Below are 20,695 nucleotides of genomic sequence, written 5' to 3' on the forward strand. Positions count from 1 at the left end.
AGGCACCAGCCCGCGGCCCCGCTCGCCGGTTCCGGGCCGCCGCCATCTCGGGGCCCGCGCCCCGCCCGGCGCGCTGCGGGAGCCTGCGGGGACCTGCCGCCGCCGGGGGGCGCTCCGCCGCCGCAGCGCCTCTCCGCGCCCGGGGTTGCTGCGGGGCGGGGGGCCCTGCCCGGCGGCCGGCCCCGCCGCCCCTGGCTGCCCTGCGCAGAGCCCGGCGGAGGGCTGCAGGCCGCGGCCGCGGTACACGTGTCCCCGTGACTCTTGTTTACTATCGGCCGAGCGCCGCGCGGGGCAGCCTGGGGGCTGTCGTCTTATCGCGCCCGAGTCAGCCCGCGGTGGCGGCGGCGGAGACTACGACTCCCAGAACGCCCCTCCGCGTGCCAGCAGGGGCCTTGGCCAATCGGAGCGCTGTCTGGGGCTGATTGATGCGATGCGCGGTGCAATCAGCTGCTCGGGAGATTCAAAACATGTCCGCCCTCCGCGGAGTTCTGATAGACGGGCCAAGCAGCCAATAGGGAGCGGCTGGGGCCTGCGCAACGTTGTCTTCGGCTACTCGGCGAGCGAGCACCGCCAGAATTGGGAGGGGCTTCGCTGTGGGAAGGTGGCGGGGGGGGGAGCTGAGGGGAATTTGGTAATGGCGACGGGTTTGGTAAGTACTACAAAGTTTGGAGCTGCCGCTTTTGGGGGGCTGCGAGCCCCCGGCGGGGCATGGGCGGGGTCCGCCGGGTCGGAGGGGAGCGGAGGCAGGCGCGGGCCGAGCCGAGAAGGCCGTTGGCTCCTGGCTTGTGGCAGGAGCCCGGACATTGTTTACTGGGCGCCTTTTCTCACCGGCCCTGCGGGGCCGCCAGGCTCCCGCGCTGTTGGGCTGAAGGGCCACGGGGGCGCCGGCCGCCCCAGGGGTCCTTCAGCTGCGGCACCAGGCCGCGGAACCAAGCGAAGTAGAGCGAGCGTCCCCCCCCCTTTTTTTTTTTTTTTTTTTTTTTTTTTTCCCCCGGGGAGCGCCCGCCTGCCTCGGTCTGTCAGAGCGAGGGCGCTCTGCCCCGTCACGGAGAGCAGCGGCTCGTGAGGGGAGGAGGAGCGGGGGGGGGACGACTTTGGGCCAGGTGGGTCCCGGCCGGGGGTTAGCGGCAGGGTCTGGGGCGAAGGGGGGGCGCCCCCGCCGCCTCCCCCCGGCCAGGCCGAGCTGTTACGCAGTTGTGAATGAATGGGGCCTTACGCGCATGCGCCATGCCGGCAGCAGTGTATAAACAAGGGCAGCGTCCAGGCGGGGTCACGTGACGGGCCCGGGTGCGGGCGGGGGGAGGCGAGGGCCGGGGCGCGGCCGCGGGCCGGGTCTGTCCCGGAGCGGGGGGGGGGGGGCGGGGGGGTAGTGGAGGGGGCTGGGGGGGGTGGGCGGCTGCCCTCCGGCGGGGGGCACGTACTGCTGCGTGCTCACACGCCTTTGGTTCTGCTGTAACTGTTACGTAATCAAAGTCATGTTTGTTCTGCGATGGGCGTTTGAATGGGGGGGTGGGGGTGGAGCGCTCCCTCCGCGGCCCTCGCGGGGCGGGGCGAGGCGACAGTCCGAAGGAGCTGGGCGGAAGGTAGGGTAGGGTTCGGCCCGTGCCGTGCTGGAAGGCCGCCTTTGCCAAAACATCGTGAATCATGTTTCTGTGCTGCTGCTCTGCGGCTGTGCCTCTGCAGCGTTTTGGCACAGCTGTGCGAGGCCGGGATGCGGAGCGAGGATCCCTGATCAAAGCAGCTGTGCCAGTAAAAGTCCCTGGTGTAGATCCAGTCTTGCCAGTATGTTGTGTTTTGCTTGGAGAAGCTGTTCTCCGTATTAAACACCATCCAGTAAATTGCTACAGGCATAGACTATGCCTAAGACGGCAGCGGTAGGTTGGGGGAAGGAAGGCAAATAGCAGAAGGAAAACCACTTCCACCCAGGCATTCCTGCACGGTGCGGTTTGGGTGGATACTACTCGGTTCCTGCTGAACCCCTTCTCGGCCACAGTCTTTGTTTACTTCTGTTCTGAATTTATTTTTGTCCTTCAAAAGTAGACGTGGTTTAGTTAATAAGCTCTTTGTTAATATTGACATATTTTAAAGCACAGATTCTTAAATTCATGTAGCTTCTGAGGAAAATGGCAGTAATTATAGTTTTGGGAAGCATACTTCTAGAAGGCATCTGTTGCAACAAGTTTTGAACATGAAGTTAAACAAAAAGAATATAAATCTTTACAAGCTAATTAGTGACCGTTCCCCTTAATGTTCCAAAACACTGAAAGGCTGAGAGAAGCACGTGATGTCCAAAGGAGGCTTTAATCAAGCAGAATAAAAACAATTTGATAATTCAAGTTGGGCACTTACTTTGTTTTTTATTTTAATTCAGTTGTTAAGAGGATATTTTGGCTTTTGTACATGGGTAGCTTTGGTTTAGAGAAATTCTTGTGACTTGGAAGAATAATTTATTTCTCAAACAGCTTTCTTGTCAGACTAGTGTGTTGTATCTGTACTTTATCTCAGACTTCCATTGTGTTGGGGTAACCAGAACAGGTACTTCCAAATCTTGGCAGCAAGGAAGGAGAAGGTAGCAGTCCCAAAATAAGTTAATTTTGGCAGGAAAACGGGAAAGGAAGGAAGAAAAAACAGAAGGAAAAACAAGGCAGAAGGCGTGAATGGAAGGACTTAGACAAGCCAGAAAAACAAGGAGTGGCTTTTCAGAGTTGATTACATGGAGATAATCATCAAGGTCCTGACCTGTACTACTGAGGTCTGGTTTTCTGTTCAGAAATGACTGAACTTTCTGCCCTTGTGGTGTTCTGTAATTTTGCTGTCCCTCATGGGTGGTACAGGAATGATTTGCATTAATGATGCTTCTTAGGGGTGAAATACACATGCCATTAATAGTTTATTTTGTATGTTCTCATTTCTCTTACCATCTCTCTCCTTAAAATCAGAATTACACTGTTGTGGCTTTTGCAGTAGTGCCATTTGAGTAGGATCAAACATTTTATGTTTGGAATGAAAGTTTATGTAAGCTTTGCATGTATTTGAAAGATTATGAAGGGAGAAGGTTAGAAATTTTCCAGTAAAAAAAATTCACTGCTCAGGTTAGGCCTTTCTGGTCGGGCCAGTATGTAATTGAAAGGGTTACATCTGAACTATGTTATGTACAGGACAAGCTGTAAAATAAATGAAACAAATTTATGGAATAAGTGGAAACATGGAATTAAAAATGTTGGCTGTATACATAAAGCACCTTTTAACTGTTTATTAAAATAAAGCTGTTGTTTTGTTGTAATTGTTATCAGATGTTTTTTTATGCATGGCACTAAGGGAGCTCTTAGGATGATAGGCTTACTTTTCCATATGAAAAGGTCTGACGAGTTTTAGCTGTCTTTCTCTAACGTGGTGCATGATAGCTTACTTAGTGGACATGCATGTGGGAGATTTTTCAGGTTTCCTTTCTTAATAAGCTTTGTTTTCTGTGCGTTTGTGGTGCACTCTTGTTTACTTTTTCAAGGATAATTCATTAAATACAAGGTACTCATGTTATAGTAGCTTTAATTTATTGTGATCTGAGAAAAACAGTAGATAACCACATTACTAAAGACTGCATAACTTTGTTTTCCAGCTTTTAGAGGCAGTGGCTGTGGAGAATAATCACACAGTTCCTTGACTGCTAAAGATGATTTAAAATATTTCTTTTGGTATGAATGTTGCAGTACTGGGATTGAGGGAAATGAAACTGCAGTGAAAACTAGTACAGGCTTCTTTTTCTTTCCATTTACAACGCAGTTAAGGATGTTAGCAGTCAGATGTGTTTGAGACTGTACCTAGAGCTGAGATAGCAAGGGCTGTGAAGGGCAGTGGGAAAGGACAACTAGGAAAGATGTGGGCCCGGTGCTAAATGGCGTAGGAGACCTAATAGCAAGGAGTTGAGGTCGGCATCTTTGCTTTGTCCTTTACTTGCAAGGCCTGTTTCCAGGTTCCTTGAGCCCCTGGGCGTAGCAGCATGCCTGGCCGAGCGAGGAGCAGCAGAGGAGAGGCAGGTTAGGGGCAGCCCAGGTTGGCGAGGCCAGAAGGCTGTGTCGGGGGAGCTGGCCAGTGTCGCTGTGAGGATGCTCTCCAAAAGGCAGTGCATTTGGTGGCAGAAGGGCCTCCAGTAACTGGAGAAAAGCAAATGTCTGGCTTCAAGGAGGAGGATTTGGGGAAATGCCTAACCTTAGCCTTCAAGAAGATTATGCGGCAGATCCTCCTGACAGCCATGTCCTAGCTGTTACAAGGCAAGGAGGTGACTGGGAATAGCCAGGATGGATTAAGCAAAGGCAAATCTTGTCTGACCTGTCAGATTGCCTTCAGTGACGGGAGGTGGTTCGGCGTACCAAGTGAATGTTCTTTACCTTGGCTTGAGTGGTGGTTGAGGAGGTGACCCCAGACTCGTGGAGGCAGCAGACACAGGCTGCGGCAAGGGAAGGTCAAATGTGGGTAAGGAACAAAGTCTTGACAGCAACAGTGGTCAATGGAGCAGGTTCCTGAGAAGTGTCAGGGAATCTCCATCCTTGGAGGTACTAGAAACTCAAGTGGCAAGGGCCCCAGGCAGCCTCATCTGACTTCAGAGTTGACTCTGCTTTCTGCAGGGGTTGTACTTAGAGGTCCCTTTCAAGCTAAACTATGCTGTGATTCTCAACAGATGATGGAGGAGTTAGGGTTCTGGTAATGAAGTAACTTGTCAGGTGCAATTTAAAAAAGTTCATGTGTGTATGAATTTTTAACCTCTGTCTCTTTAAAGTCAGACACTTTGGAGCATCCTAACATGGTGTGGGAAGTGAAGACAAATCAAATGCCTAATGCAGTTCAGAAACTCCTTCTGGTAGTGGACAAGAGAGCTTCAGGGATGAATGAGTCACTGGAGTTGCTGAAGTGTAATGAAAACCTGCCCTCTTCTCCTGGATATGCATCCTGTGATGAACACATGGAACTTGGTAAATAACATGACTTTTTCAGAGGAAGCCAAATTCTGAAATTTGTTATTGTTTTCCTATAGTGAAATTACTGGAAGCAGCTGAATGAAGTTTACTGGTTTTTGACTTAAGTAGGGCAGGGCATATGACAGTGAATTGTGGTATCTGAAGGTCTTATTTTGAAGTCACTTCTCCCTTTAACGCGTTTCCAGTTCTGACACGCTAGCCTGTTGACTTAAATGTGTTCTTGAACTGAGAGCTACAAATTTCTGTTACAAATTTCTGCTCCTAATCTCCAGAGAAGCTTTTTTTTTTTTTTTGGCACGAGAGAAATAGAAAGCTCAAGAGCTCCTCCTAAAGGGAAATGATGCTGCTTTAGATCCCCTGCAAATAGAGATTCTGAGCTAGAGGAAGATTTAACTTCCATTCTTCTGTATTGGATAAAAATAACATGTACGTTAGAAAGTATTGATAGCATCAGTGAAATATTTACACATTTAATTGAAATCCTGGCTTGATTAAGAACAATACTTGGTTACATGAGAGCATGTAACACAGACTTCAGTTAAATATGGCTCTGCTATTCTATTTAACTTGTGTAACATGTAGATTGTTGATAGGAATTCACTTCTGCAAGACCGTATGCTCAGCTGTCATGACTTTTGACTTACATAATTCTAGTTCCTTGGTGGAAACATGGAAAACTTTTACCTTGTACAGCCCCTGATGTTCATATTTTTTAGTGTTGCACCTGCTAGGACAGATTAATTGTTGATTTAGTATTTCAGTGAAGCATGTTGCTACTTTTGCGTAATTCTTCGGTACAATTCTGTGTAAACTAGTTAGTCTAGTTAAAAACTTTAAAACCAGAACTGCATTTTTATCTAGTTACTTAATGTTTTTCTTTAATTGCTAAATTGCTTGTATGAGTGTATAATAGACCAGAAATGTGATTATTTCTGTGGCTATTTTGTCAAAATTATGAATAGGGTTTGTGAAATGTTGGTCGTTGTGATATGAGAAAATAAATCAGTTACTTCATTGTAATTCCTTTTTTATTTTCATTTGCAAGATCTAGTGTCAACTAGAATTTGTTGATGGGTACAATTATGGTAATTGGTGCATTTGTTTGTAGATGATCTTCCTGAACTACAGGCTGTGCAGACGGATTCTGCCCCACCTGCACTTTTTCAGGTTGGAGCTGATGTTTCACATCAGGAATGTTCAAGGTCTTCCTGGAACCAACATACCTCAAACAGCAATTCAGAAAGTGGTTATTGTGAGAACGGGGTGAACTGGTTGACAGAATTAGCAAATATAGCCACAAGTCCTCAAAGTCCTTTGATGCAGTGCTCTTTTTATAACAGGTACTGACGTTCATTTCAGTTTTGAACTCTTAAGATTTGTAATATTATGTCTCCAGAAACATTTTCTTCACTTTTTACACCTCCTGCCTTTGAACTGGAGCCCTATTTTTGATCTTTCTGTATAGTAACTATTCTTCTGTGGAAGATTGCACAGGACTCATTTCAGAGCCTGTTGCAAAAATGGCTAATTGCTAGCGGTGAATGAGGTAGGCTGGTATAAGAACATTGCACAGAAGGCTCAGAAATGACAGCCATTTACTTCATGTGAAGCAGCAGATGAAAAATCAAGATGAATTTATTATGTTAAATTCTTAATACTTGCTAGTGCATAATGCAATGTATTTTTTATTGATACTGTTTCAGATTTGCGATCTGTAAATTCCATGAGGCTGTGAGAAGCAGTGTGGGATCTTAGAAATTTCTGGTCTTTACCTTTTATTGCCTGGCTTTGGTCTTACAGGTTTATAGTAAGAAAATTAAATGCAGTACCGTTCACACTCATGCACAGGGGATTTAATTGTTAGGACAGAGCAGATGTCTGTGTACCTCAAGATATTTGTAAAAACTTCAGCATTGTAACAAGGAGATGCTGATGCGAAGGTAGTCATTTGGGTGATACATAGAAGCTATGCAGGAGTTATGCTAAGTACTCCCTTTGCCTGAGCTTGCATCCTTTAATGATACCATTTGACTGTTGGTGCATATGAAGTTTATTTGGTATTTGGCTCATGCCTACAGAAATATTTGTTAAAATAAAAGCATTTTAGAGTAATGGTAGCTAAGTCTTCTGTTGTCTTAATCTGAGATACTGTAAAATACATTTTTCTGTTGTAGGTCATCTCCTGTTCACATAATAGCTACAAGCAAAAGTTTACATTCCTATGCACGTCCTCCACCAGGATCCTCAAAGAATGATCCCAACTTCAAGAATGATTTGGATGAAACACCAGTCAGACATGAAAGGGTGAGTTGTTCTGAAACATTTCTAAAATAAATACAGATGCATGAGTAATGGATTAAGCTTTTTGAAAAGAGAAACTTTTTTTTTTAAAAAAATCACCTGTTTAGTTCTAATACCATTTCTGTTTAAGCTAGATACTCTGTTACTTTCTACCCAACACAATAAACTTGTAGTGCTACATCATACACATTTTTATGAAGAGAACACATTCTAAGAAAGCTCTGCTTCTCTTGTAGTTCCTTCTATAGCAAGCTTTAAAAAATTGTAGTAACTTGTTTGCTGTCTTGAAAGGAAATACAAACCCATCTTTTAGATGCACAAAACTTGTCAGTCCTGCTTCTTCCTTTCCTGTCTATTAATTTGTGTCTGAAACTTGTCTGTTAAAGACATGGGGCTTTTCCCCGTGATTTATGTAGAACCACACATGTTGGCCCTACAGCTTTTCAGTAATTTGACCATACAGTAACGTGCACTCTGGGTGGTTTGTGGATGACCAAGGAATGGTGGCTTGTAAAATGTTTGTACCTAAGCATGAGATAGTCCATAGGTGTGAAATGAATCTCAGAGAATGAAACTTGAAAATTTCAGGATGGCACATTTCAAGGTAGGAGATGAAAACACTCCATTCACATTTACTGCATTCTTTGATCTTTGTCTTCATGTTACATTTCTGTTAGTATTTAAGGCAAAACGATGACACATGCAAATTAGAGAATGTATCTGAAGACAGGTAAGACCAGCCCATCATCTTCAGTAAAATATTAACATTGTTTTGCCTTTTTTTAACAGGAAAATAGTGAATCAGAATCTGGCATCTTCTGCATGTCATCACTTTCAGATGATGATGATTTAGGATGGTGCCATTCTTGGCCTTCAACTGTTTGGCATTGTTTTCTAAAAGGTAGAACAACACATGATTATCAAATAAGTAGTTGTTTTGTCTTGTTCTTTTTTGGGGGGGGCAACACAGACTTTTTTACATAACAGTAATTTTTTTCTTTTTTTTTTTTCCTTGAAAAAATCTATTAGGCTCTCGTTTGTGCTTTCATAAAGGACGCAATAAAGAGTGGCAGGATGTTGAAGATTTCGCAAGATCTGAAAGTTGTGGAAAAGAGGAAAATCTCCCAGTGAGTCCTTACAAGGTAGCTGTTAGTTTTAATAAATTTATTTTGATACCTGTAGCAAATACTTAGTGTTTTGTTATCCCTGTGCCTTTAATTGCTGTCTCAGGAAGACAGGTTTATACTAAACTTTACTAGAGCTGATGGCTGTGCTATTTGAGTATCTTGCTTTAAAGCGATGGGACTGAATTCATTTAGGTGTATTTTGACTGTTACATCATCTTTATTAATTTCTAGCAAGAGCTTTTAGGATGTTGGTGTTTTTTAATGTAAGGTGATGGTACACCTATGGTATACACAGGTACATGCTCTTCTTGGGGGGAAAAATTTTGAACTGTATGTACGTTTACAGGGCTATGGTTCAGATGGTTTGAAGTTGATTTCTCATGAAGAAAGCATTTCCTTTGGTGAGTCAGTGCTGAAGCTGACTTTTGATCCTGGCACAGTGGAAGATGGCTTGCTTACAGTAGAATGCAGACTTGATCATCCTTTTTATGTTAAAAATAAAGGTATGAAATGCTACAACTACACTTGGTTGTATATTAAAATATTCTTAGAAAGTGTTTGCGGATTTTATGGGCGTCCCATGTTGCTCAAGAAATTGGTAAAAGTGGTGTCGTAGAATCAATTTACTCTCTTAGTAAAGAAATCCAGAATTTGAACAAACAAAACTGTAAAGCTATAAATCTACAGAAATACTGCATTATCTCTTAAGGAAAGGTTTGATGAAATATATAAATGGAGCATAGGAAAGCAGAAAATTTGGGGGGAGAAAGGAAAGCTGCAAATAAGGGAGGCTTTTCTCACTTGCTAAACAGGAAATTTCTGATGATAAAAGTTCCCAGTTTTCAATTACTTTTTTTTGGTAGAATGAGATTTTACTTGAGATAATAAACTATTTGCAGTAAGTATTCCCTGAGTGTTTCTGATTTTTATTTTGGGTGAAAGGAACTACATCAGAACATTTTTGTAAAATGGTATCATTTAGAGGCATGGGATTGCTCCAGTTAAGAACTAGAGAGATTGTCTGGCCATTTGTCTAATTTAACTCTTTACCACTTCAGGTTGGTCATCTTTTTATCCAAGCTTGACTGTGGTACAGCATGGCATTCCATGCTGTGAAATGCATCTTGGAGATCTGTGTCTACCTCCTGGACACCCTGATGCCATTAACTTTGATGATTCAGGTGTTTTTGATACATTTAAAAGGTAATTTTTGGATAAAGTGGCCTCAGTGGCTCTTGTATTTAATGAGAAGGCACCTTAAGTCTACAAGAATTTGAAGCATTCTGTAGAGCAGAGAGGATACTTCTGGTAATACGAGATAAATAAGAGGGAGAAATGTAGACTGAATGCTATGAAATCTGTGTAATAATGTGCTCTGCTAAACTGCAAAGAGTTTGGAGTGAAAGAACTTTTCAGTTCCCTTTTATGATAGTTTAGGCCAGATTAAGTGGTAAAAATACATATATTATCTGTTATAAATTCTTCAGGTAAAGTGGGTTATGTTTGAAAAACCTAGTAGTTCTCCCAGAATAGTATGTCTGCCAGCTATTAACTTGTGCTTCATATGCAGCTGTGTCTCTGAATTACCTGAGTAGTTTCTTAGTAATAAATGCATGTGCTGTGGCTTTAGAATAGAGTACTTTTGAAATTCTTAATGTTTTTGTATATTCTGCTTTTTGTGATTCTTTTCTAATATATCAAATTTACCTTCATAGTTTGATTAACTTTGAGGTTTGCATTGCTTTGAGCAAGAGGTTCAACCAGATAACCTTCAGGGGTCCTGTCCAGCATAAATTATTCTAAGTTTCTAAGGAAGGAGTATTACTCACAAAGACTTTTCCGTACTATTTTGAGATTTCCAGGTTTAGTAGGATCCATATTCTCCTACAGTGTTAGCTCTTTTTTAGCACGTGTTTTAGTCCAGTTCCTTTTGGGTTGTTTTACAATAGAAAAAATGAATTTAAAATGCTGTTTGCAGTTCAGGCCCTAGGAGCTCTTTTATTATTTCAGTCTGGCATGGAGCGTGAGGTCCAAAATTGCATGTCCTCACTCATCTGTGCCTGGTTTTTTTTCTTACCAACTCGTATTCTGAGCTGCATATGTAGAGAGCTGTTAGAATCACTGTATTTGCATCCCACTGAAGAAACTGGGCTTGTGAATTCAAGTCGTGCAGCCCAGCTGAATACTGCTCGGACACTTCAAATTTCCTGTCTTTCTTGCTGGGCAGAAGGAAGCAAGTCACTGAAAAGGAGTGTGCAGCAGGAGCTGTGATTAGCAGGACAGAAGAATTAAAAATCGAAGTCCTGTTGCTGGGTTATGGGAGGGAGATTAGAAATGTGAAGGGTGCCAGACTGTTCGTAGATCAGAGGTCTTTTCTCACTGTCTTGTGAACTTGCCTGCAAGGTTGTCAGTGTTACCCCTTCTTTGTTGCTTTTTACTTTTCTAAGGCATTTTGGAGGCAGTCCTTAAGGCTCCACCCTTGCATTTAGGTTCCATCCCACAGAAGGATGGGGACTTTGCAGATGGGGGCTAGACTATCACTTGCAGCATTTCCTTTCTAGTAGTTCTACTTCGTGTTTGGAAAAAAAAAAACCCTTCAAAGCCCTTATTTTTGGCATAAATTACGCAACTGTAGCCACATCGAGCAGTGGATGAGTGGAGCCTTAGAGTTACATACATTTTATGTTTATTTTGTGGTGGTAACATAATGGTTTACCTTTATGATCGAGTAGAACCTTTACAGGTGTATTTTCCCCTTATAGCATGCCGAGGACAGTGTAGCCTGTGGTTCCCAAACTGATCTGCACACACTTGGAGAGGATAACAAATAGTCTGTGGAAATAAACTTCTTCTGTAATGGTCAGAGGTTAATTGTAGTTGTTGGTGAACAAAAAAATCACAACAGTTTATAGTATTTGGAGGTCTTAAGTTGTATGAAAACAACTCGCCGAAGTGTTAAAAATACCTTGAAATGTAGCGGCACCTCACATTTTTGTCACTAGAGGGCAGCAGTGTCATGGGTTTTCAAACTTGTCACTTGGGTGGAAGGTTTGTCTGTAAAATAGTATTTAACTGCCTAGAGAAGTTATTTGTACAATAGTGTATATAACTTACTTTAATGCAGTGGTTTCATATTTATAATCAATACATATTTGCAAGTGAACTTCATGCTTATTCTTCCCACATCAGTTGTCCCTTTTAGTACCTGTCATTCGCTGACCAGATTTCATTTATGGTAAGGACAGAAGCAGAAAGAAAGACGGTTATTTCAAAAGAGGACGAAATTTGAAGACACTGTATAATGAATTGATATACAGCTGGGGAGTTGATCTTGCGAAATTGCAGTTACCATTCCATTGAAAAAAGCTATTAATGCATTTGTCAAAGTTCTGGTTTGGGTTTTTTTCCCCCACATTGATATGTGCATCAGGTAGAAATCATTATGTCACACAAAAGAGACTAGAATACTAGAAATGTAGCAGAGATGAAGAGCGAATGGCTATTTAGAGATTTTACATGAAAATTACTTGATCGTTTTATGATATGTCTTTTTCTTGTAGTTATGATTTTACACCAATGGATTCCTCTGCAGTTTATGTGCTAAGCAGCATGGCTCGCCAGCGTCGCGCTTCTCTGTCTTGTGGAGGGTCAAACAATCAAGATGCTGAGAGATCAGAATGCAGTAGTAAAAACTGTGCGCCTACTGCATCATCACATCTTTCCTCCAGTTCTTTGTACAGCAAAGCTGGCAAAAGCCACAGCTCAGGGACTGCAAGTACTGTGAGTGCCACTTCTCCAAACAAGTGCAAAAGACCAATGAATGCCTTCATGCTTTTTGCCAAAAAATACAGAGTGGAATATACTCAGATGTATCCAGGGAAAGACAACAGGTAATGGTATAAAATGTAGTTTTGTATTACTGGGGAGCTAGCAGAAGAGCCGTGTCCCACCTTTACATTTAAGTGGACTAGATTTTGCATTTGAAACAAAATGTATATTGTTTTAAGAACAAGTTTTGAAAGATGCTGAACAAAGCTTAATCTGTGGGCACACCTTTAAGTATTTACAGTACTCAGTAAATCTGACACAAGCCATTTTTGGCAAACTTAACCTTCTGAGAAAGCATTCAGGTAAAACAACTGACATATCTATGTGTGTGCACCAGCAGAGTCACAAATACACAACAATCATTGTTTACACTGATGAGAAATGCTCATGGGGAAAAAAGTACCAGGCTCTCTTGTGTTGTAACAGAAAATTAATTTTAAAAAATAATTTTTAAAAAACATTTATTCTCAGACTCAGACAATATATCATATTGAGTAATGGAGTACTGATTGTTGGGATACCTGAAAGATCTTAGTCCAAAGAGCACATTGCCAAATTTTGCTTGTCCTGAAGGCATTAAGTAATCTGCTGAAAGTTGCAGGAAGAGTCATATGACCGTGTGTTTGAGGGGAGGGTTCTTTGTTGGTTTCTTCTTTTGTTTCTATCTAGATGCACATTCATGTCTAATCATGTTTTTATAAAGGTCTCCTTTAGATGTGTTTTCTTTTTAATACTAAATTGTATTAAACAATTATATATTTATTATATCTTTATTTCTATTCTATATATTTATTATTTATACTTATAGATAATATATTTATATAATATATCACATATAATATCTGTATGTGTATATGATAATTTATATTATCAAAATATGATTATAAATAATGAAATAAAAATTAATCAGTTTAAAATTAAATAATATTAAATATTTTGTGCTAATTGTGCAAATGTAAATATAAACTAAAACACATGAACATGCACTGATCTTACAATCAGGTTGTTTTATGTTCATAACATTATGAAAATTGTTACTATAAAAAATGCGTTGTCACATAACAATTTGAGTGCTAAATCTCATAAAAACTGAAGGTGACAGGCTTTGAGAGGGTTTTGGCTATTTCCTAATATTCTAGTAAGGAAGCTGTAACTGGTGTTGAGGAATAAAATCCTACCACACAAATAAGCCATCTTTAAATCCCAACCAGTCTTGTGTGTCCTAGCAGTGATGTTCTGCAGTGTTTATAGTAATTTCAGTGAAGCAGATGCGCTGCCTTCAAATTCATTGCAACCATCAGACAGAAATGTTGGCTAGGAAAGTTTACGATGGTTGTATATTTAATTTAAAATGCTGATTTCAAACAGATGAAGTGAACTGGAGCTGCAGCTGGATGGATGTGAACAGAAGTTGAGTATTTCAGTGGGCAGGTTTACCTCGGAGGGAAGTGATGACAAAGCTCCAGGTTCCAGCCTGCCCTGCTCCCCGGGCCGTTTGGAGGGCAGTGCCCGTGGAGGCAGTTTCTTGGCACCCGTAGGATACAGCACAGAAGACTGATCATAAGAGTTAGTGTAGGGTGATTTTATAGGCATTCAGCTATTGTTGCTTAAGCGTTGCTGGGACATTGATTATTTTAGCTATTCAAAGGCAACTGTTGTTACTTAAATGTGTGTGTCAGTTTCAGATGAATGAGCAGATCATCTCATTATATGCTTATATAATGAGATGCTTATACGTAGTACTCATTTCTGTTCAGCGGAGTTCTTATGTTTGCTATGGGTTTTGGGTTTTTTTCTTACGCATTTAAGAAAGGACAGAACTTGAGATGTCCTGAGTTAAGCGGTCTGTTTAGAGACAAAGTAGTTCAAGTCACGTCAGCAAGACAGTGAGCTGTAAACACTGAAAGCACAAGTCAGCATTCACGTGATACTTAAAAATACTGTGGACTGCAGGACCGTACTTGAGAAACTGGTGTTAGGGCAGCATTTGTTTCTTTTCTAGATATTCCCACTGTAACCATGGTTGGTCTTGGTTAAGCTTCAGAAATACTTGAATAATTTGAGTAGTGTACAATCTAAGGATGAAGAAAATCACCCAGCTATTAACATTTGTTCATGCTGAACATAATTACTGAGTAAACCAGAGGTGATCTCAGTTCTGTTCAGTAATTTCTTTTGAATTAACTGCATGTGAGGGATTGCATGCTGCACGTAGTTGGTTGCTAAAATGTGGTGGGGTATCTTACCAGCGTTTTAAGACGACAGAGGCAGTGTGCAGAGCACTGCGAAGTTCTGATGAGGTGACGGGTGCCTAAGGCAGTGATGCAGCAGGGTCAGGTTTTTGTACTTGTTTATGGTCATGAGAATTAGGTCTCTGTTACTTCAGGAAATTTTGCTGTATACATCTTTTCAGTCTCAGTGGTTCACTCATACTACTGTTTCCTTGGAGAAATGGAGCTTTTGTCTCTTGTGTTAGATTTTTCAAGCTTTTTGAAACATACAGATCTCTACTCACTTTCAGTGCCTCATGCAGTTTTTTCTCTGGAGGTATAAAATACATACAAATTTTTAGAATGTTAAAGATTTTATAGTGCATTTTTATGTGGAAATGCAATGGCTTTAGCAGCAAGCCTGCTCTCTCTAGGTCACCGTGTTCTTTCCTGGGGGTATGAGCGACCCAGCACAAACTGGTCACCATACCCAGGTTTCTGGTGCTGTTGATTTGCCTCTGGATACTGCCAAAACATGAAAAAACCAGCTCATTAAACTGGAATGTATTTCCTTCTGATGACAGACCAAAGATAGTGGCTTACAATTTGGCTAGAAGACTAGAAATTCCATTGCCAGACAGACAGGCTGTCCACATAGATTTGATGTTGATGGGATGTGGTTGCAACTTGAGGAGTTTGCTCAAAGGAGTCACCAGAGCATGTGACAGCACAGGCTTACCGGCAGCGCCAGCGGAGCTCTTGCTGTGCTCTCCAAGTGCTGTGCACCTCGCGGGAGCCTGACCAGTACAACATGGTCTTGCAGGATTAGAATCCATTTTCTTAGTATGGTGCAGAAAAGCCTTCAGAACTGCTGTATGTGTAATGCCGTGGAAATGGCTGATGACACTTTGCTCTTCTTGGATGTGTTAGAAAGTCTGTGAATGGCTTTGCCACCAGCAAGGAACTTTTTAATACGATAAAGCAAAGTATGTAGTTGTACACACCTTTTCCTTAAAGCTGGTCATAGAATTTCATCGCTGTAATCTGAAGCCAAAGCGCACCTACTCACTAATTTACTAATTGGCATTGATAAAAGAGCTGTTTAGAGATTTTCATTCAGCTGAAGTATGGAGTTAAAGCTTCAATGGAATCTTGATCCAACATTTGGGAGTGTAGTTAAGCAATATGGCATGATAATACGGGGAAGTATTGCCCAAAAGACGTCAAGTTTATAAGGAGTAGGAAAGCAATCCATTCAGCTTCTGGAAATGATGATAGGTGTGTTAGAACAACTGATTCCTTCTGCTCAGGAATGGGAACTTACCAGTATGTTCCGCCCAGTATGGATTGAAGGTGGAAGAAGCTACATGCATATGTTAAATAGACATGGGGATCTGCAGTTAATGAAATACTTGTTTGGCTGAGGTCATATTCAGATCATTGCCCTAATTATTAGAGAACGTATTTTCAGCAAATCTGTCATGCGGTCTTCTAGTACGAAAGCAGAGCAAAGCAAATGTGAGTTACCATTTGGTGGTGGTTTGGGGTTTTTTAACATCCCTATTTTTCTGGTTTATGCAAGTTGCTGTGTACATCCTTTGAAATGTTAGACTGTGCGTTGACCCGTGCTCAGCTCACACAGAAGCCTCAGCTGTTTAACTGTTAAAAGGAGGATTGAGAAGATAATCAGAAACATGATTGTTTTTAAAAAAAATCTTTAAAGATACAGTTGATTTCTTCTGTGGGTATTATTTCCACGTTTAACTTTTGTCTTTAACGTGCTGAGATAAAAAAGAATATTCCTTTATTTCTTAACATGGTGTCCTGACCATACTGTAAACATTTATCTTGCAGAGCCATAAGTGTGATACTTGGTGACAGGTGGAAGAAAATGAAAAATGAAGAAAGACGGATGTACACGCTAGAAGCCAAGGCCTTGGCAGAAGAACAGAAACGTTTAAATCCTGACTGTTGGAAACGAAAACGAACAAATTCTGTATGTTTGGGAAGCGGTCTTTGTTTTTTTTAATGCAGTTAAATGTGTTCATGTGGTACTAGAGTGGGTTTTGTGCAGGATAAAGTCTGCTGTCTGCTTTCTTGGGTAGCCCAAACCTTCATTTTACTCCCCTGTGTTGTGTAACTTGCTTTTGGACAGCTGGCCAGAGAGAGGGGAGGGGAGGGGCTGGCTGGCTGTTTCCCGAGAGTTGCATGATTTCTGTTGGACTGCAAGTGAGTGCGCTTATGAAATGCAGAGGGAGGGCACGTGACCTTTTGTATGAAGTAACTGAGTTTATAAGGTTGTACCTAAATTACATCCGTCCATGTCTGTCAAAACCATTTAAAACTCCCACAGAATCCTTCCCTGTTCCGATTCAGTTTCCTTTTTCTTTACCATTTTCTGTCTTGTTTACTCATAATTTGTATCAGCATATACAAAGTTGTTGAGGGAGCAGATTATATTTTTTCCATTAACCCCTTTTATTTATTACTCTATTTTAATTGTAAAATAAATAGAGCAGGTAACGCGTCTTCTGTGGGGAGATAGATTGTTTTCCACTTTGTAGAAGGCCATCAATTTAATGAGTCTGCAGCAAGGCGGGGGATATATTAGGTAAGATAAGGGCTTTCAAGCTAATATTATCATATAAAGAGAATGTGGAAAAAAGGAGATTCTGCCATCCTTCATGTTCAGCTAGAAAAGCAGGGTGGAAGGAAAGATCCACTGAGGTGCACGGAATGCCGGGTCCTTTCATCAGCTGTTTTATGCCTGGACGGGAGCATCAAGCATGGTGTGGACTTCACAGGTTTAAGATTGCATCCTCAAATCACCCCCTTACTTCTCATGTGTCAGTGAGGCTGCTTTCTAAACAGCATTTGCAAGTGTTGCCTTAAGACTGCGTAAGAAATGCACCAACACTTAAGCTGCGGCTTTGCCGTACATACTTGGTGCTGAGTTCTCAGTCCCTTGTTGCAGAAGGTTTCACCAAATCCTAGCTGCTAGGAACAGGCTGGTTTTCTGTTCGCTGTATTCTGTTTTAATCAACAGTGACAACTTCTGTTAGATTTCCTTGTGGGTTTAGTTAAAATACTACTATTTATTTCTTTTCTTCTGCTTTTACGCTGCTGCAGTCTTGGGCACTGGATGGGGAGATCAGTTCCGTTTCACACGTGCACCTGCTTCTAGGAACTCACTGGGGCCGTGGTGTGTAACTGGAGAACAGTGGGGGGCTGGCCTTAGTAAGAAGGACGCCTTTCTTACCCTGCCTTGTAGTAGTATTTTCCTTGGGTCTTCAAGCCAAGATAACAGTATCTGTAGAACTTGTTAATGCAGCGTTGCAGCAGGAAGTACCTTGTTTTCTGTCGGTGAACTATGAATTTTGTTAGCAGCTTGGTTACCTTACCAAGCAATAACTGTGGACTCCAGGCTGTGACAAAGAAGCCTTGATGATCTGACGATCAGGGGATAAAATAATCGTTCAGCCTTTTCTTCTCTTCTAACTGATCAATGATCACAAGTACTTGTGGCTTTCAGAACAAATGTTTGCTACAGTTAAGGTAAGGTCTGCCTCCCCTTTGCTTGGTAACCACTAACCTGGTTTTCTCTTCTTTTTCTCAGGGCTCACAACAGCATTAAGCCAGAATTTTCCTGTTAACTCTGTATTTACAAAATGGCTGTTGCTTGATGGCAAGAAGATGCAAGATCAAGGTCTTAAGTATTTGTTGTGACTTTATATGACCATAAAATACCGGCACCATCAAGTTGGAAATGATCTAATACGAGTGCAGATTTGCTTTTTACAATAGAACATTAAGTAAGCTGAAACTATCAACAATTTAAACCAAATTGCCTTATTTTTCTTCCAAACTTCATATATGCATCAGGTAATATAGGCTTGAAAATGGATATCCTGTGGTGCTAAAGTACTTTAGAAAGAGGCGAAGGAGATGTGTATAAATGTTTATTTTTAAAGAAAATGTACAAAAAGGGGAATTTTAAAATATGTAACAGCTGTTTATATACATTGATTCTTATTGCTGATTAATATGTATTGCACAACCGTATTATTGATTACGATTCTGGGGCCTGGGTTTTTCTGAAATGGCAAACTGTATTACCAGCCTGTAGCTTCCCAGCCTGCCCAGATGCCAGCAAGTTGCCCAGAACACGCGGTAAGTGGAGAGTGTTGTGTGATGTCGCACGGGAGCTGCTGCTTGGGTTGCCACGTATCACATTTGTATCCACAAGGGAGATAGTTTTGCACCAGCTGGCACTAGTGAGAGCTGTTACGGCCCAGGACAGGATGAAATGAATAAATAGCATTATCTCAAGAAAAATGGTGCTGTTGATATCGTCACCATCATAGTTTTAATTCTGTGTTCTGTCTTTGCCACATACTCTACAACATTTTATTTTGCCATAAGACATCTTTATGGTGGGGGCAAACTTTGCACTTAACTATACGTGCAACACTTGCACTTTACTTTTTTTTTTTCCTCCAACTGTCTAAAAATTAGAGCAGCTGCATTAGGATTACAATTGCTTCTGCTGTGAACTTTTACAATCATAGCTTTTCATGTACTAAACAGCTGTGTGTTTTTTTGTTGGTTTTTTTTTTTTTAAGAATCACAACTGTAAATTTCAGTTTATGACACATGTCTATATGATGTTGCCCCTAAGATTTTTGCACACTATATTCTTGTATATCATTTCAAATAAATTCATTAAAACTTGGTGGTGTGTATTTTGTAAAATGAAGGTGACTAATCATTAGGCCAGCCCTGCAGAGAGGAGCACATTCCGCACGGAAGTCTTCGTGTCAACCCATTTGAGGTATGTATTGATGCTTTGCAGTTAGGAAGTTGCTGAAGAATTTCAAATGCTGATAGGATTGGATAGTCAATGTTCTTTATTACAGTTTAAACAAAAGAGGAGCTGAAATCAATGTAAGTTATTCCAAAGCAAACAGAAGCGCAATAGAGAATCATTTACATTACTTATAAATATTTTTCCTTGTGTTAAAATCAGTGATTTTTAGATGGGAACTGATAGTACTTTTGAAAGGCTAGAATAGTCTTCTCAAAAAGCCTAAAATGTATCCAACTGTTTAAAACTATAGGAAAAGAGCTACTTCCTTATTGAGATATTCAGCAATTATACTGTAATATTTGAGTACGTTCTAATTTTATACCTTTCTAAATTCAAAAGGAATGCTGAAGTGATTCAATTTTATTAGATGCAGACTTAGAGCACATAAAAATTATACAATTTCCTTATTTGTGTATAAATAAGTTCCTACAATGCGAACGTAAAGCAAGAAGATGGAGGTTTCGCCAGTGAAGTAAGTAAACACATTAATTGTAAAGCTTATGTACTTGGGAGTAATTTGCATGAACCCTAAGTACTGAAGTGGTACCAAAGCCCCGTGACTGTGTTGCTGTCCATTCCCTGTTTGAGAGAGTTGTCCAGGTATGTTCACTGAAGGGTTGACATTGCTTTCTGCAGCAGCTGAACCATTATGGGATAGACTGTTGCAAACTCCTTTCCTTCTCTTGTTCTTACTGACTGAACGTAAGCTTCCAGTGCACCACTAAGGAAAAAAAAATAATAAAGTAGCTAAAGGAATTAAAGAGCATACAAGCACTGCAAGTGCAGGATCTGCACCTGAGATTAACTGACACTGTTCCCCGCTACAGAATTTTCCTCAGATGCTCTTGCGTGTCTTTGTGGAAGGAGGTGGGCAGAAAAGTCTTTACAAAGCTCTACGTAATTGTTTCATGATTTTCATTTCTTGCATGTTTTGAGGAGCGGAAAAGTTAACATTTAAATAAGCAGCGGCAGCATGTTGCAGATGGCTTGAAATGACAGCTCTGACGCACAGACTCGGGCACGTTGCTGCACTGGTAACCTTTAGAAATGGAAAGAATAGACTCCAGCTGCTGCAGACGCTAAGTACAACTTGCAGAATGAAAACTGGGGCACTGGTGAACAACTGAGCTGCCCTGAGGTGATTTCCTGGCTAAGTCTTTTGAACCGCTGTCCTTGGGGAAACGCTGCGCTAACTCACAGTGTACGTGTGTGCTTCGGCGTCTTTGTGGTGTTTTTCTTGTAGCATGTTGCACACAGAAGTAAGTCTTGTGTAAGCTGCACAAATACAGGCATTTCAAAGCTAAAGTGGGAAATGGTGATGGTGTAATTTAATGTAATTTAACTTGCTGTACAACAGAGGGCCACCTTTCATCCAGCGATTGTAGTAAA

At 41.4% G+C, this 20,695-nt stretch overlaps 2 protein-coding genes across 2 annotated transcripts in view; one reads left to right on the forward strand and one right to left on the reverse strand.

Annotated features, from left to right (window-relative positions):
- The first annotated feature begins 549 nt into the window (after window positions 1-549).
- On the forward strand, window positions 550-19,171 carry HBP1 (HMG-box transcription factor 1). The gene is made up of 11 exons (XM_037387916.1): window positions 550-649; window positions 4,775-4,967; window positions 6,082-6,313; window positions 7,148-7,277; window positions 8,064-8,175; window positions 8,304-8,416; window positions 8,748-8,904; window positions 9,460-9,604; window positions 11,962-12,291; window positions 16,294-16,435; window positions 18,056-19,171. Exons 1-11 carry the CDS (start codon window positions 635-637, stop codon window positions 18,071-18,073), a joined length of 1,587 nt encoding a protein of 528 aa, XP_037243813.1. The 5' UTR covers window positions 550-634; the 3' UTR covers window positions 18,074-19,171.
- The window catches only part of COG5 (component of oligomeric golgi complex 5), a 183,659-nt gene continuing 181,985 nt past the window's right edge, over window positions 19,022-20,695 (reverse strand). Inside the window, exon 22 of the mRNA XM_037387915.1 lies at window positions 19,022-20,027. Within this exon, the coding sequence (XP_037243812.1) occupies window positions 19,913-20,027 (115 nt within the window). The 3' untranslated portion in view covers window positions 19,022-19,912. The remainder of the gene's footprint in view (window positions 20,028-20,695) is intronic.

Source organism: Falco rusticolus, chromosome 5 (assembly GCF_015220075.1).
Source record: "Falco rusticolus isolate bFalRus1 chromosome 5, bFalRus1.pri, whole genome shotgun sequence".
NCBI classification, from domain to species: Eukaryota; Metazoa; Chordata; class Aves; order Falconiformes; family Falconidae; genus Falco; species Falco rusticolus.

What these genes read in the sequence shown, in the direction of transcription:
- HBP1 (XM_037387916.1), top strand. An exon ending in TTTTTATGTTAAAAATAAAG is followed by an intron (nt 8,905 to 9,459) that starts GTATGAAATGCT and finishes TTACCACTTCAG; the next exon opens with GTTGGTCATCTTTTTATCCA. An exon ending in TATCCAGGGAAAGACAACAG is followed by an intron (nt 12,292 to 16,293) that starts GTAATGGTATAA and finishes TTTATCTTGCAG; the next exon opens with AGCCATAAGTGTGATACTTG.